The 17,193-nt window shown below is 38.1% G+C and overlaps 1 protein-coding gene across 6 annotated transcripts in view; it reads right to left on the bottom strand.

The window, feature by feature from the left end:
* Positions 1 to 1,853: 1,853 nt before the first annotated feature.
* TJP2 (tight junction protein 2) overlaps positions 1,854 to 17,193 on the bottom strand; it is a 66,271-nt gene continuing 50,931 nt past the window's right edge. For all 6 annotated transcript variants that reach the window (XM_037372602.1, XM_037372603.1, XM_037372601.1 and 3 more), the window contains 16 exons: positions 16,826 to 16,934; positions 16,576 to 16,715; positions 15,977 to 16,043; positions 13,800 to 13,950; positions 12,935 to 13,043; positions 12,030 to 12,240; positions 10,547 to 10,734; positions 9,354 to 9,449; positions 9,166 to 9,245; positions 7,881 to 8,091; positions 7,354 to 7,454; positions 6,759 to 6,971; positions 6,290 to 6,400; positions 4,980 to 5,315; positions 4,488 to 4,573; positions 1,854 to 2,777 (listed from right to left, as the gene is read on the bottom strand). In XM_037372602.1, the coding sequence (XP_037228499.1) occupies positions 2,609 to 2,777; positions 4,488 to 4,573; positions 4,980 to 5,315; positions 6,290 to 6,400; positions 6,759 to 6,971; positions 7,354 to 7,454; positions 7,881 to 8,091; positions 9,166 to 9,245; positions 9,354 to 9,449; positions 10,547 to 10,734; positions 12,030 to 12,240; positions 12,935 to 13,043; positions 13,800 to 13,950; positions 15,977 to 16,043; positions 16,576 to 16,715; positions 16,826 to 16,934 (2,378 nt within the window). In that variant the 3' untranslated portion in view covers positions 1,854 to 2,608. The remainder of the gene's footprint in view (positions 2,778 to 4,487; positions 4,574 to 4,979; positions 5,316 to 6,289; positions 6,401 to 6,758; positions 6,972 to 7,353; positions 7,455 to 7,880; positions 8,092 to 9,165; positions 9,246 to 9,353; positions 9,450 to 10,546; positions 10,735 to 12,029; positions 12,241 to 12,934; positions 13,044 to 13,799; positions 13,951 to 15,976; positions 16,044 to 16,575; positions 16,716 to 16,825; positions 16,935 to 17,193) is intronic.

Genomic DNA, 17,193 nt, shown 5'->3' with positions numbered 1-17,193 from the left:
AATCTCAACAGGGACTCATAGGGAAAGGAAGATGTGTTAGCAACATTGCGTAGACTTTCAGTACCCTACAGAACACTGAAAGATTCCTTCAGAGTTCAGATACCCTGATACTACAGAGAGAGTGAAAGCTGAACATTTCTCCCTTTAAACTCCTTTGTCAGGCTGTGATGGAGTGGTACTTTTTCTGCATTACATGGGACCTTCAAAAGTCTTCTGAAGTGAGGGAATCAACATCTATACTAAGAATTCGGTTCAGCAAAATAAAGCCACCGTACCAGAATTTTTTGCAGTAGGATTACAGACTCAGGAACTGGTTGGGAGAAAAGGCTCAGGCTTCTGGTTTGTTCCCTCATGAGCCCTGAGTCAACCCAGCCTTTTACTACAACCCTCTGGACCATTCCTTCTCTGCAGGGAAAGAATAAAAAGATGCAGTACCCATTTATTTTCTCTCACTCCTATACCAAAGAAAGCAAACAGATGAGCTTCACATCAACATTTAGTTTTGTGTGTCACCTGCACTGCAGAGTTGTTCTGAAAGTGTATTTCTGGATGCTTGTAGAGCTACTAAGGAGCACGTAGGTATTAGGGCATAGCAGCTTAATCAGGAATCACTGTATTTCAACAGATGCTTCTCTCTAGATTTCCAGAGATAACCAAGACATTTGAGTGCACTGAGGATTTTGTTTGAAATTATGAAAATAAATAAATGTATACTTTTTAATACTGTTTGTTGACTGGGATTAAAGGCACGGTATCTACATACTGAATATCAAAAAGAAAAAAACCCCACAGAATTACCCACTAAGTAAGAACTGTCCATGAAATTGACTCAAGTATCTTACGTTGCGGTGGGGAAAATCACACTGAAGAACGGATCATGATGCTTATTTTAGCTTTCTTATTACCCAACCAAACGATGAACTACGTTCTAATATAGGCAGTACTTAGTAATTTCAAAGGTGAGTAGTGGGACTGGAGTACGGATGAACCCACATCTAAAAACATACAGCTGGAACAGAAACTTTTAATGCTAACAATTTATTTCCAGCTGAACGTAAAAAAGGCTTGGTGAAAGTAATACCTTTATAAAGCTTTTTATGTTGATTTAAATATTTTTATACAGATATATATTTCTGTATGTGTTATACATTTCAATGTTTCAATATTTCTACTCTGTATATCAATTAGTATATTGGTATCTTCAGTATCTTTATCAATGATCTAGATGAAAGGACTGATGGTACCCTCAGGAGGTTTGTAGAGAACACCAAGTTGGGTGGGAGTGTTGACCTGCTTGAGGGCAGACTTGGCCATGCTTGACTTGGCTATGTCAGGTTTACAGTTGGACTCAATGATCTTAAGGGTCTTTTCCAACAGAAATTATTCTATTCTATGACTCAAATGTATGGTGAGCAGCACAAGTTTCCTCATCTGAGAGGCAACTATTCCTTTGCTTTAATAAGAAAATTCTATCTTTTAAAGAGAGCATTAGAAAACCATCTTTTCTACTGTATGAGCAAAAATTAATTTCTCTATGACCTTTCAAGATTTTTTATTCTAAACAGCAGAATTTAGGATAAAGATCAGGAATGGGGAGATAGAAGTCAATACTGTAAAAGACAAATCTCTTGCAGGAAGTCCATAGTTCTGCGTCAGTTTTCTTTTACATCACAACAAATTTTAAATCGATGTTCAGAACACTGGGAAGCAACATCAACAGTGATGTCTCCCAGTTACTTGAACAGCAGGACACGAGACCCTGAACTGAACAGTGTACTGCTGTAAGCATATTCATGAAAGTCAGACACTCTAGAAGATTAATACTGTTTGAAAGAAAAACAAGATACACCAGGTTTGTCTAGAATATATCCTTTATTATTTTCAGTCTGTGTAAATTTTAATAGATGATTGAATTTCTACATTATTTTCTCTGTTTAAGCACATCCTTGTCTTTTCCAACCACCTGGTCAATTACACCTTTATTATGTACAGTCAGTATTTATGAAATATTGCATATGCATCTATTAACTTAGAAAAATAACATGCAAGGGAAATTTTTACCAGGAAACTGATTAAAAAAAAAAAGATAGGTAAAACAGTTAATCCCCTTTTAGTGTGTTATGGCTTTGCACCAAGTATCACATTTCAAAACAAACAGTTTAAGATGCTTCTTATTAAAGGCACTTACTGTTCTTCAAATACACTTTCAGATTTAGTTCTATTGCATTAAGAAGTGTATCTCTGGGATCATACTTCCATAACACAGCAGAACAGTCCAAAAAGGCAACGTTAATAAAAAGGGAAAAAGGGTTTTTATGTTAAAATATGAAAATACCAAGAATTAACACAAACTTTCAGGATTTGGTCCTTATAAAATAGGCAACAGCATTCAGGCAATAGTGATTTCTTTTCTTAGATGCTGACAAAATAATATCCCCAAAAAATGAACTCTTCCAGTTCCAGAGTATAGATATGTGTAGATTGAGTAGCGTACCCTCTAACACCACCCCCGATAAAAATATAGCTTCTCAAGACTAACTACTGCTCCACTTTGGCTGTGAAGGAAAAAAACCCCAAAAGAGCATTATATATGCACATACTAGCAAGCCTACAATTCTGTGTCTCTGTATCTGGATGGCTGTCCATAATACCCCTTCTTAGAGTGGTCTGATAGCTGCCGACGGTACTCCTCCTCCTCCTCTGCATCACTGCCATAACTGCCACGGTTCTCTAAGTAAGGTCTAATAGGAGGCTTCTGGGGTTCTGGAGGTCTAGAGCTAACACAGCAAGAAAAAGAGACAGACAGAATGTTTACTGCCACTCTGAAAAGCTGAAAAATAATAATACTTAATATTGGCTTTATGGTCATGTACAACCTAGAAAGGCACATGGAGCAAATGAATCCCCTTCTAGCCAATAAATAACTGCATGGCCATGGTAAGTCTATCTGGAGAGGGATTGTATTTCCATCAAGCTGGAGCATGATGTTCAGATTTAATCTACTCAACCTATGTGGAAGAATGCCAAATTTAAAATCATTAACAATGTATACATATGTGTAAATACCCACACATACGTTTCAGGAGCTTTATAGCACTTTACTCCCTGAGCAGAGAGATTTTCAGCTATTGCTGCTACCCCACCTGACATTTCCCTCAATTATTTTTTCACCAGATTCTTTTTATGTCTGCTGCTTCTTTTGCATCCTCAGTTTCGTGACTCAGAGTCTGAAGACGTCTTGTGTGACATTAAACTGATAGCCTTCTCTCCTCACACAAGGCTCCCAACTAGGGCTCTTATCCTAGTGGGCAGAAGTGGGCAGAAATAACCCACAGGTTTGCATTTTATAGACATTATGTAATGTGGTGCTACTCATTCAACGTGAGACTGAACAGATACATAGACATAAAATCTGCCAGGGAAGGGCATTTCCTCAGTTTCAAAAGCCATGATTTTTGCAATCCACGCTGTATAAAATCAAGATGTTATCCTCCTTCCATATTGCCCCAGTGCTTAAATACTTCCTTCTAGGCCAATCATAAATATTCCTGTAAAAAGGTAACAGCACTGATTTCTGTATGTAAGCAAAAACTGTGCATATGTGGTTAATGATCACTTCTCACTACTTCTAAAAAGCTTCCAAGGCTATATAAAAAGTATGCTTTTCTGAACCCACCAGGAAAACCTGAAAATAAAATTAATTCAATTGATGTTTTCCATTATGTTATAAATCTATTATTTCCATTATAAAATAAATCATTTTTTTTCCATTTTTGCATTTTAGGTTATATACTATAACATCGAAGGATTTGATTCACTAGAAACAAAAAGTCCCATTTCTATTGGATATTACTAAGAGGCAAGAAAAACAAGTCCTGCAGAGTAGGAAACAAAATCCATCAGTGTGTTAGCTCTTGCATAAGTGACTGCTCAAGTCATAGAAATATGCAATGTGTAGGGAAAGATGACGAAATGGTCAACCAGTCCAGAACTCACTGAATTTTAATGAAAGACTACTGCTTTCATGAGACTTGATGGGTGACCTCAGGCAAGTTTCATCCTCAGTTTCCCTACTCACACAGTACATCTGTAACTGAATGAGCATTTAAGTAATTAAAACAGTAATTATATATTAGGACAGACTAACAGTAACCAAGGGTCTAACACAAGAAGAATGGACATCAGAGAACATGAATGCAGAAAAGCTGCTGAGTAATACTGATAGGGGTAAAAAACTGGCTCTGCAAATATTTCAGCAACAGAATACAGTTTCTTTCTAGACAAGTCAAATACTATAAATGAACTAAAAGAAAAAAACATCCTGAAAAAAAAGAAGAGTCCACTGAAATTTTGCCCCACCTTTACAGTAATCTTTGAGGTGCAACCACCAAGGCAGGATTATTTGTATGAATAAAAACTGGCAAGATTTCCTCCTGCTGGTGAAGTAAACAATCAAGACAGAATGCTTTAAACTGGATACACCTTACCTCATAGGCTGGGGCCAGTTCTGTTCTGATTTCTGTGTTTTGACAGGGACAGCATAAATATCCGGGTGCTTCTGGGCAATTTCAAGCTTTAAGAGAAAGTAGGAGAAAATAACTGTTCAAGTGTAGCTGTTAAGGATCCTAGACTGTAGATCTAGCAGGTCACAGCTACAACTGAAAGAACAAATTAATCTTATTCATATTCCTACAATTATATAATCTTTTGCTAGAGTAATAATTCAATGCACATGTGACAACAATGGCATTGCCAAAAGCAACAGGATTATTATAAGTCAACTTTCTATAGTTATAGTAGGAAGCCTTAAAATATGTCCTCTTTCTACATCCAAATCAACACAATGATATATCTCGTGTGGTTTCCCAGACTTCTCCCTCCAGAAGCAATACAATGCAAGGGCATGATTTTCATTTTCAGAATGCAGGCTGTTCTATATGCTGGAAAGCACAGCAGGGGGAGAACATATCTCTTCATACCCTGGCATTCTGGGCCTCTTGTAGTTCCTGCATTCTTTGCATCCTTGCCTTATGATCCATCTCTTCAAATATTTTTACTTTCCTCAATACAGATTTTGGAGTATTTTCTTGTTCGTTTTCTTCCTCTTCTAACTTTGACTCCTCCTCCTCCGCAGGTGGGATTGCTGGCTGAGAGTTTCTCAGGATGGGACGCCCAAAGGCAGGTTTCACCGAAACAGGTGGTGGTGCTGCTTTAGCTGATACAGTTGAAGTCTCACTGCCAACAGCAGTGTTACTTGATTTGGAGTCATAATTCTTGGGAAAGTCATACAGATCCTCCTTGTTTTGTAACTTTCCCTGCAAGTATAAAATACGCAAACAAATATTACATCAGAAACCTCATAATTTTCATTTCAAATGAGGCTTTAAAATGAAATTAATCATTCCAGCTATGTATTTAACACAGGTCAATCTTCATCTGGAGCAAGTTTGAAAGGTATTTGAACTGCTGCAACATGTTGGCCATATGCTCATGCACTACACATCAACCTATAAAAGACTAACACATTTAGACTTGTTTGTCCCATTTTTTAAGGATCACCAGCTTGTGATAGGGGACAGTGCAGAGAAAACTGACCTCTCAAATGATCTGTTAACACTACCTAATGTAGAATTATCACTACCAGTTTAGAAGTCCACAGGACCTAAGTCTGTTTTCTATTCCATCTTTATTTTCCTTACACATGTCCTACTCTGCCCAGTCTCCACTGTCAAGGCATACTTGAATATACTTTGAATTCATGCACTATGTGAGGGCACCCATCCTCATAAAGAAAGGACATTGGGGTCATGGGAAATCAAGAACTGCTAAAATAGAACTTGGTGCCCAAATATCGTTATTTTTTTCCCTGCATCATTTCTGGGCAAGGTTTGAATAAACAGTTAATACAAATTTCTAGTGATAGAGACTGATTTCAGAGGTGGTACAGTCTGGTTTTGTACTTCATAATAATAGCCATCAGATATGCTTTTCCTGATGATTAGCCTACCTTTGTTCTTGCTAAGCTAAAAAAGCGCCTTTCAATTTGTTAGCAGACACAAAAAAGGAGTCTACTTTCTTATTCCATATAGATAGCACACATATGTGAAGAGAACTGTTATCCTTGAAGTTTTCTCTCTGCTTGATCCTGCAACATCTTCAGTCCTTCCTTCTCTCCACACTTGCAATGTTTTCTAGTCTCTGATCATTCCTATCACTCTTCCTAATGTGCCACCTTGGAGAGTTCTCCAGAAAGAGAAACTTTTATTCAGATTTGTTTCTACAAGTTTACCTTAGGTGGTTCAGGCTTGAATGCTGGAGGTGGACTTGGTTCTCTAAGGATCTCCTTGCTACCAGCTTTTCTCAACTGAGCCCGTGGTTCTGGGCTAAATTTTTTTAAACTCTGTGAAAGAAAATGAGAGTAAATGACTGCAGCATCCAGTAATTCAGTCACTTTTTCTCTATGTCAAGTTTACTGTTCTGGGAACAGTAACCAGGAGTCAAATGACTGTCAGCAACCTGACCACAATCACTGCAGATGTAATTGCAAAGTTCAAAGTGACAAGATATCATCAGGAAACCTATAAAGATAGGCAGAAAAGCAGAGCTATTACTATTTTTGCTTTATGCAATGTAGCTTTGAAACACTATCAGAGGTAAGATAACCCTGCAGTTTAAAAAAAGATATCATTTTAAAGCCATACATGCAGGGCTTTCAGAAAGTCCAAAGCACAGTCTTGATGAAAATCCAATACCCTCACCTCCTCATGATGCACAGGTTCAGAGGACCGGCTAACAGATGAAATCCTTGATTCATCCAAGGGCTCATCAAGTTCATTGTCAGTGTATGTACCTCCTTCTCCATCTGTGTCCTCTAGGTCACTGATCAGCCGACTGTCACAACTCAAATAATCAGCACCCATTGCAGTAAGGTAAGACATACGATCATCTGCATCATCTTCCATGCCATCCATCTAGAAAAAAGTCAGTAAGAATTAAGGAACAAAGATGAAATATGTAAGAGTTACAGTCTAGTTAGGTCTCTCTCAACATCATGACAAAGAGCTCCTAAGAATGACTTTGCAGAACTGAAAGAAACTCTAATGCAGATTCATAGGAAAGTCCTTTAAAAGTTTATCCCTTCTTACCACTCTCCCCTAGCCACAGCATTTGTGATGAAAGCTCCAAAGTATAACAAAAAGAACAATAATAAGTAATTTTTTGTTACCAAGAAAGACATAAACTACTACTTGTCTAATCTATCCAGTATTGGCAATCAACATTTTGAACAATTTTTACTGGCAAGAGATATCTTGAAGCATCTGTATAACTTAATACTATGGCCTGACTACTTACCTTCCCTTCTGATACCCATACTGCTTCTCCTTGCTGTTGCTGAATTGTATCTTTCAGACTACCATACCAGCTATCATTGGCTGAATTCAAATTGATGGTGGCTGTAAAAATTGAAGGAAAAAGTATATATATATATAGTAAATGCAATGTGATCCTTTATCCAGCCTTTGCTGTTTAACACTTTTTGGTTTAGTTACGTGAGCATGTTAAACACCCATTTATTTCATTTGGATCATTGACAGAAGCATGGTATTTTTATCTTATTGTTTGTCCAGCCCTCAAGCTTATTAAAACACTTGTCTTTCAATGAAAGCATGACAATTTAAAATTTCTTCTGTATTAGATTTGGCAGCACAAGGAACTTTGAAAAAAGTCAAGGAAGGGATTGCTCATGACCATACTTTCACACCCTTTTAGTTCCTACCTGCATAAGTTAATAAGCAGAGCAGTAAGTAGATGTCTCAAGACTCACACAGTCACACCCACTACTGTCTTGATAAGAAGGTTAGACACACATTCTTCCTTACCTGTAAAGAGGTGGGAACAAGTTTTCTTCAGTTTGTTTGCTTGCTCATAAAGTTTTCTTGAGCTCTTGTTAGATGTGGAGCATAGTCTTTGCCTCATGGTTTTCACACCCTGCTTACTGTCTGGGTTAAAGAAGACCACAATTGGAAACCACTGGGTATAGTTTAGCAGGTCCACTGCTTTAGGAGTCACATCCAATAGAGCATGTTTATCCTGTTAATAAGAAAGCTCAATCAGCGTGCTGATTGTGGGGAATAAAAGGAGGTGGTTGGAACATGACATCCTAGGAAAACCAGGATGCTTTTGTCTAAATAAGACCACAACATTTTGGATTTTTTCCCAACTATACCACATTCAGAAGCCAGAGCAGGCAGCCTCTTCTTTTCAACTCTATTTTTCTGAAGAGCTCTTGCCTCAATAACCACATTCTTATGTTAACTGTCATATTAAGTAAAGTGCGCTTATTCTACCTTTTTTTTTTTTTTTAACAGGTAGTGAAAAGTTAACTAGCTTTTCTCTCTACCTGCTCTTACCACAGCTTCCGCTACCACAACTATTCTAGGCACTATCTGTAAGCTTTTATCTACACTTACTAGCTGAGGCAAATCTCACTTCTTTCATTTAATACATTCCTTCTTAGCAAAGGTGAACGGGATTTTCAAATGTGTGCTTCAGTGGAGCCCATGCTCTGAACAGACTTCTGTGTGACATTCTAACCCCTCTGGACCCAATTTTATGGGGCTCAGGGCAGTAAGCTGTAGAATACATTCTTCTTGCCTAAGTTTTTTAGGCTTCTTGATTACTACCTATTTACTTGATCTCGAAACAGTATTATAAAAAAGGTCAATGCAGTCTCAGTAGATGAGACTGAATCCACTTAAGCTATCATAGTCACTTCCTGTTCATTTCAGTAGTAGTAATTCCAAAGCAACCTAAAATGTTATGTTTCTGACAATAGTAAAAGCAAGTAGAGGAATGCATGATAGCAGAGCCTCCATGGCAAATTCAGAAAGCATACAGTAAAACACAGCTACCCTTCTGTTCAAATTTAGAATGAACTAAGGAAGGAGAATTTAATTGCTAATATCAGGTTCATCTTCCCACTCGGAGGACAGCTATCAAAATCATAAAAACTGAACAATTTCAAAACAGCCCTATCATTAAGCCAAGCCTGCTTATTGCAGAAATAGATGCAGTGAAGATTTGAAGACTCACAAAGTTTTAGGAACAAACCAACCAAACAACATGCCTTTGAGAATAAGCAATTTTCACAGAGAAATACTCTACCTGCTCAATGATTTGCCTCACAGTGTTCAAGCGCACTACCCCAGTTGACTTCTCTGAACCTGCATCTCTGGGTTCTGTCTCTGCAAAGACAACATTTTAGCTTATCTTGAGTGGCTGGGCAGCTGTGATTATTAAGCTATCCATTCTCTCAGTTAAAGATGACAAGGAAGCTAAGGAGAACAACTTACTTGCTGTCTGGTACAGGTGAGGCAAATCATTTGACAGCTTCTCCATAGCAACATCTGCAATAGGGCCAAATATCACCACAGGTCTCTTAAAACCAGCTGAAAGAAAAGTATTTGGTGAAAAGGTAAGCCTGGTAAGAGTGGTTTTAAATATAAGTGTTAAATGGCACAGACAAGATCCTCAATTACTATGCATTATTACTATGCAATTACTATGTATTTTAAAAATATTTCTTAAAAGTTATTTCTCAAAAGTTTGTGCAACAGCGTAACTCACACAGAAGGCTATTTTTATCAGCTGAAAAAGCCAAAGAGATTGTTTTAACTTAACAGCTTCCCTATTCCTTCTAATGAAGATGTACTGAAAGGTTTCTACATTCTGAAAACATACAGCAGATCTTCAGTAATCTTTCCATCCAGCAAAATAGCATGAACATTAACCCAATGGGTTCTGTGTGAATAGAGACACAAATGCTAAACCAACCACCAGGCAGTTTGCAGAAGCAAAGAAATGCAAAATTCTGTTATGCTTATGTCAAAACAAGTGCAAACACAGTCCTCATAAGTTAATGGGAGAATGTCATTCTATTGCTCAGCCTTCATCCAGACACGTGGGAGCTCCTTAATACGTTTTACTATTTGTTTAGTTCCACAATACTGTCATGTGTGAACACCCAGAAAATTATCTTGACTTACTCAAAATCACTAGTAATATAGTTAGTTTAGAGTCATGGAGATGGACCATATTAAGCTTGACTACATTTGGACAATCTGTTGAAAATACCTGGGTTGTATTTGCTCTCAAGGTAATGTTAAAAGTGGTATTCATAAGTAAGCTAAAGATTATGATTGATCTTAGGCATATAGATTTTACTTTCAAAACTAGTCCAGGGGAAGTTAAGGAAACAGGAAAACCCTGCTTGCTTCTTCCTTTTTTCATTTTAAGCCTTGAAACTAGCACGTGCAATTTGGAGGCAAAGGAGAAGAGTAGCAGTTTAAAAACATGAAAAGCTTTTTTCTTAGAGTAGTTAATAGCATCCAGAAATTTGCATTCTGAGAAAAAGTCATCCTTTCCTGTTGCTCAAATATAACATTGAACACAAGTTGTTTGAAATCACTTACTTAGCTGACAAAATATTTGGATGCTCACCCAGCCAGCAATAAATGGGCAACTGGCTCACAGCAGTCTTACTTACCTTCACGCAACTGAACACGCTCATAAGCTGGGAATTTTGTGCTCACAGATGCAAGAGCTGTCAGATCTTCACGACTCTTCCTCAGATTTTTCTTCGCTCCAGATCGCTGGCCACGTGTTCTCCAGAAATCTGCCCTATCACTTGAGCCATCCTTTTGGCCATTTTGAACACTGGCCATCTGCTCAGCTCTGACAGAGAAAGCACAGAGTTCATTTGTACAGAACTATCCTCTGTATAGAACAGAGGATAAAGACGCTTTCGCTGAAGAACAACAATGGATTTTGAATTTGCAGCAGGTAATGTGCTAGACAGACAGCCATGAGTAGAGGAAAGAATAAAGAAGTCCAAGATCTTTTGTCTTGAAGTAAACACGGTGTCAGAATGATGTTCTGACTTGCCACAGCTACAAGATGGCTGGCCAGAATGAGTCCTCAGTTCTTAAACTGGTAACTCACATAGGCATAAATAAAAGAATGCAACTGCCAAAAAAAGAAATGCAACTGCAAAGAGGTGGTGAGACACTGCAACTCAGAACTGAAGGCCTAAGAAATTACTATCACTATTCTTCATTACGTCTTACAAGTTAAGTCACTATGGCATAGAAAAAAAGGCTGTTTTGGTTAGATCAATTAACAGAGGGGACAGAATGTGCTAACCAGAGAAGAGGCACAGGAATCACATAAGCAGCACATTTCAGGAACTTCTGTACAATGCAGTTGTGACCTTCTTTCCTCTATCTTAAAATCACAACCACTCTAATGAATGTAAAAGCTACAGTTTAAAAATCATACCTTTACTCACTGTGCATATTTGAACACTTATTATCACCTCACAGGAATTTTGACTAGGAAAGCATATTTAAGCAAAAAATATTGCTGTGGTTCACTCAGTATTTCATGCAAAAATAAGGACTACAACTACCAAGAAATATTAGCCATGGAATAAGTTCTTGAAACATTGTCCATGAGGATATACCAAAGAAATTCAAGCACCAAAATTCGTTTAAAAGATAATCATCAGAGTACTCTTGCACTCAGTCATGAGGTTCCTACGGTGTAGGGGTTTTTTTTGTTGTTTTTTTGATTTGATTTGGTTGGGGGCAGCAGGGAGAAGAAGTGGGAGAAAGGCAAAAAAAGCAAAAATAGGACCCTCCATCCATTTTCTAGAAAAGGAACAGAAGCAGCTAGTGGTCAAACTTGATTGATTGCCGAGACAGAAGCTCTAGGTCTGTGTTGCAAATACCGGACCAAATATGTAGGTAACACCATCCTCTCTGATACTCTCCTCACATAACACCACAGTTCTAAAATCTACAGTTTTACAAGCACCAATTGCTGTGAAAGTAAAACCAAAACAATTTATTTATTCTTGTAAGGGCGGAGGAGGGAGGAAAAAGAAGAAAGGTATGACATAGGAAGCAACAATCATTTGGGGAAAAAAAAGTATTTTCAACAACGGGTAGGAAGACAAGATGCCACCTTACCTGCTCTTATTTGGAATTAGGCCCTTTTCCAGTTCATTTCCAATTCTCACAGCCAGCCAGTTTCCCAGTTTGCCATCATACAGTGTATCAACTACTCTGAAGATCTCCCCCCTGGTGAATGCTAAGCTCTGTGGTGACTCTTTTTCACACTCAAAGTGGCTCCTGATGAAGAATGAATCTCCTCTGCCACAGGCCATGATGTCTCTGTAGACTAAAAGAGAAACTCCCCTTTAGTTTATATTTTTTTACACTTGAAAGAAAGATTAAGCTGTCATTCTGCAGAACAGTTTTGAAATTCTTCCCCTTCGCTCACAAACATACAAAAAGCTAGCCTTCACATCCACTGTCCTACACACACAGCATCAAGAGTGTTTTATACCTGTACATGTACAGACCTTACAGCTCTGAGGGAAGGAGGTACTTGTGCCTTCCCAAAGCGAAAGGCAGCTATGGTATTTCAATATTATAGCAGGCAGTCTCCAACAGGAAAGCAAGAGGCTTTGCTTTCTGCTTAATTGTACATCAATAAAACTGTCCATTTGCTGCTATCTGACTGAATCCCTTATGACTGCCCAGACACAGCAGAGGAGAAATACTAACAGCAGATCTTGGGCCAGCTGCTACAGACAGAAAAGCAGAAGGAACAAGCAGTACATTGCAACTCTTTAGCATTAAGAAGATATGTTATTTGCTAATAAAGAAAGAGATGAAGTGCTCTGAAAAACACATCACACGTGCACATCTATACGATCCTTGAGGTATGGAATACATCTATCTTCTAAACGACTAAATAGAAGGGTAACTAAATGCTATCAAGAACAAGCATAAGAGAGATTATTTGTGGTTTCACTGACAAAACAGCTTAAAACCTTCATGGACATATACACATTTTGTTCAAAGCCTACCTTCATATTTGTTTTGAGCCAAAATTGTCACTGTTTCACCTTTGGGAATTTCTAAGAGATACAAAACAGCATCTTCCCGAACAATGCCTCTGAAGTCTTGACTGTTTACCTGTGTACCAGTAAAAAACAAAACCAAAAACAATCAACACCTGCAAAATCAACAATAAAAGCAATAACCAAAGATTTTTGCTTCATTTAAAAAAAACTTTAAATATTCTCTTCCCTTATTGTACTGAGGTTTTTTTAAAGTCAATATGGATGATTGTGGCCCTAAGAAATATTTTCTTCCAGCCATTAACTGTAACCTTTCTGAAATCCAAGGTCCTCTATGTGTACTGGTATATTGCTCTTCTACTTTAACAGACTCCAAAAGGCCTTGAAAAATCAAGCCTATCACAAGAGAAAAGAGGCAAAAGAGAAAATTGCATAAGCCTCCTGTTTGAATTTTCAGAAAAAAAGAAGAATGTAAGAGGACAAAATGGCGTAGATATAATTCTGAAACTGGAAAAATAAATCAGTATTAACCAAGGAAATTGGAGAAAGATGAAAGAAGAAAAATATGTCAGCCTTAATGTTTTCCTCCTCCAAGACTAGAAAGAAGCATTGTACAGAAAATTAATTCTCCCATCTTCCGGTATTTTTCTTGATTAATATTTCCCCTACCTACCCCTTCCACAGAATCTTAAACAAACTAAAGCTTGATATATAATCCTCCTTCAAAAACCCATTTCAGTAAAATCCCTCTGCCACACGTCAACACTTTGAAAGCAATAACTTGATTTCCTAAGATCATAATTTCTTCCATATTTCCACTAAGAAGCAAACCAAAAGATATAAAAGTGATTTGCATTTCAGGAACACATACCTTAAGAATCTGATCTCCTTCCTGCAGTCCCTCCTGATCAGCTGAGGTGCCTTCTTGAATTCCGGCAATAAATATCCCTACATCATTTCCGCCAGCCAGTCGTAGACCCACACTGTCCCCCTTCTTGAATCTCACCATTTTCGTATTAGGACTACAAGGTTTACAGGCAGAAAAAGGCAGACCAGATGTTAGGCATTATGACAACAGGTTGTGAAGAGAAAAAAATCGCAACCCCTTCAACAAAATCACGTTTATAATATTCTTAGCCCCTTTCTTTCCTATATAGGATATATTTACCCAAATAACTCTTCAGTGAGGGAAGGAAGTAGAGAATTTGCATTTTTCAGAGTGGAAACTGAACTAGGAAGAGTGGTTAAGTGGTATACAGAGTCTTGGCAGAGCAGGAAAACAACACCCTGTTCTTGAAGTCCCCAGATAGTTCCCTACCTATCGGAACCCCTCTCAGATGAGCAGCTGAGGGTTTTTTTGACAACAGCCTGAGTTATAAATAATCATATTCATTGTTTTTCCTCCATATGCTTGAGAACTGTCACATGGATTAAATTTATACCTATTTTCTTTGCAGCTTAACATGTTTGTTAGACAGAACCCTTCAAATGTTCTTGTAATGAGAAATACTTCCAAGTACACTCCACTGGTATGTTAACAATCAGTCCTTTCACATTGCAGTGGGAGAGGCCACTGGACTAGGTTCAGCTTTTTTGCTATCACAAACACTGTATGCCTGAGTGACCTTCCAACACAGAGGACAGTACTTATCTGTCAGCCTTTCTCAGTAATACCCTAAGCCTGTATTATAAATTCCCCTTCACTAGAATAATCACTTGATTAATTTGCACATCAATGACAACATATGCAGGATCCAACCCAGAAAAGATCTGAGAAGGGAATCCATTTAAGAAAATACACCAAGCTACAGAATATCTTCAAAACCTTGTCAATAGGCTTCTCCTTACAATCTCAGTGGTCTTTTTCCCTTCGATTTCTGTATTTGAGTACTCTCACATGAAAACATGTTAGTTCATTTCCTATTAATACAGTTTGCAACTTCTAGTATCTTAATTGTTCAAGAATCAACAGTACCAGGTTCCATTTGACCACTGATAAGAATCATTAAAAAACTCCACACAAAAGTCAACTTTGTAAGCAATATCTTGTTCATTTCTAAGCAGAGACTAGAACTGCAATATGGACTGCACAGGCTTGAATTTGAAGAAAATACACAAATTTCTGTACAGAAATTTCCAGCTTGTACATAAACACTTTTTTGGCCCTGTCTTCTAACAAGCTTGTTTACAAATTAGAGGACATTCTCTTTGTAACTTAATACTGCAGGGAAGGGGAGGGTTGTCTTTTCTATATATATAAAATAAAGGAAGAGGTGTAAAATAAATTTCCATAGAATTGCACAGGTTAAAATGGCCTTCTGCTCAAAGCAGGTTGTTCGGGGCCTTGAAGCTGTTTTTGAGTATCTCTGGTAGTGGAAATACCACAACCTACAAGGGACAGCTATTCCAGTGGTTACCCACACTCATCATAAAAAGTTTTCTTCTTTATATCAAGTCAGAATTCCCTGTGTTCCAGCTTGTGTCCCTCGCTCTTCATCCTACTACTGAGAAGAGCATGGATGTTTCCTCTACACCCACTACCTATTAGGTCTTTGCAGACAGCAAGATGTCCCTTCAAGTACTCTCTTCTCCAAGCTTAACAAACCCGGTTTTCTCATTTTTTTCTCATATGTCATATGCTGCAGCCACCAACTCCCCAGACTCACTCCAGTGTGTCAATGTCTTCCTTGTCCTGGGGAGCCCCAAAACAGACATAGTGCTCTAAATACTATCTCAAAGTGCCAAACAGAGCACAATAAAACCATAAAAATATACCAATGTGTATGCTGCCATGCAAGCCCAGAAGCACAGGGTGTTTTACACCTTCCAGGTAGAAGGCAGGTCTATACCTTCCAGGCAGATACATCTAAAACTATGTTTAACTCAAACACAGTCAGTCAGAAGCCATGTCATCTTTTCTTGGCATTAAGCTATAAAAGGAGTATCACTCCAAATGGGCAAAATCCCCAAAACCCACGCTATGAAGAATAAGGTACAGGTCACTGGGAGAACACTGAGTGCAAAAGAACATGGCAAGTGCTGCCTTACCCATATATTGCTTCATCTTCAGGGCTAGGTTTAAGAATTGTTCTTGTAACTGCTTTTGGTTGAGACACTGTATGTAAAAAAGCCAACAGAAGTTACTGAGCTAATAAAAAAGTTATAAACGGCAGCAATTTTTAGTTATCAGATAGCAAGCAAACCCCTCCATGCCAAAGATTAATACAGATTTAAATGTCAAGCATCTCTCTGACTAGAATGGATTTTTCCCCTTTTTTTTTAATTCTTGAAAAAGAACAAAAAGGTCAAGGGAAGGATACACAACCCTTTCAGGCAAGCCAGATCAGACTTCAGGAACAGCTTCATTTGGCTGCTTAGAGCAACAGATTACAGTAGATGCTCTAGGAGAGTACTTGCTTTTTGAGGTGGCAATTCTAGTAAGCAACAAGCAACTGCCTTCAAATAATCTCAGGTGTTTCTTCTCTCTCTGCACCACAGAGCGAAGACAGGCCTCTGTGTGTCAGGATGGGATTGGCATGAAGAGTATACTAGATATGTAAACCTAATTAGGGGAGTGCCCATTCTGTGGCCGGGGAAAAAAAGCACAAACCAACCAAACAAAAAACAACCAAAACCTTCAAACTAACCTTCTGTGTCATCTTGGTACTTCAGTTCTTTGCTTGTGTCTGCAACTGTAACAGCAGAAGTAGCAATGTCACCAGTTGATTTGAATGGTGTAGGCATTGCTCCCATCCTGGACAACCTACAGGATGGGTCATCTTTTGCACTAAAAGAAAGAAGAAAAGAAGTGTAGTGAAATCAGATAAGAATGACACTTATTTTAAGAATTTCTTTGACAAGCATTAGGAAAATGGACTAGAAAAGACCATTTCTTACTTTGTTTTTTCCTTCAGCTTTTCATTGGATGAATGTGACTCTAGATCAGAATGATGTAATCTGTCATCTTGAGGGGAGAATGATCTGTTTGACTCTATTTCAGAAATGTCTGTAAAGAGAGCAGCAAATCAAGAAATGCAGGATTTGTTTAAACTATCTGCATGTCTGATCACCATATTTATTTATAAAGCATTCACATATAAGACGTGCTGAACATTTAAGCCTACTGCTGTTTCAAGCTGGATTTGACTTCAGAAAGCGCTGTATGCCTTTCAGTGCTTCCAGCTTCACATCCCCCTGAAATATTTCAGGAAGGTTTCACACAACCTTTAGGAAAAACACTCATTTCACAACTACATTGAGCATAC

The sequence above is a fragment of the Falco rusticolus genome, chromosome Z (assembly GCF_015220075.1).
Source record: "Falco rusticolus isolate bFalRus1 chromosome Z, bFalRus1.pri, whole genome shotgun sequence".
Lineage (NCBI taxonomy): Eukaryota > Metazoa > Chordata > Aves > Falconiformes > Falconidae > Falco > Falco rusticolus.
The sequence above is the reverse complement of the archived record's forward strand: the minus strand, read 5'-3'. Positions and strand labels throughout refer to the sequence as shown.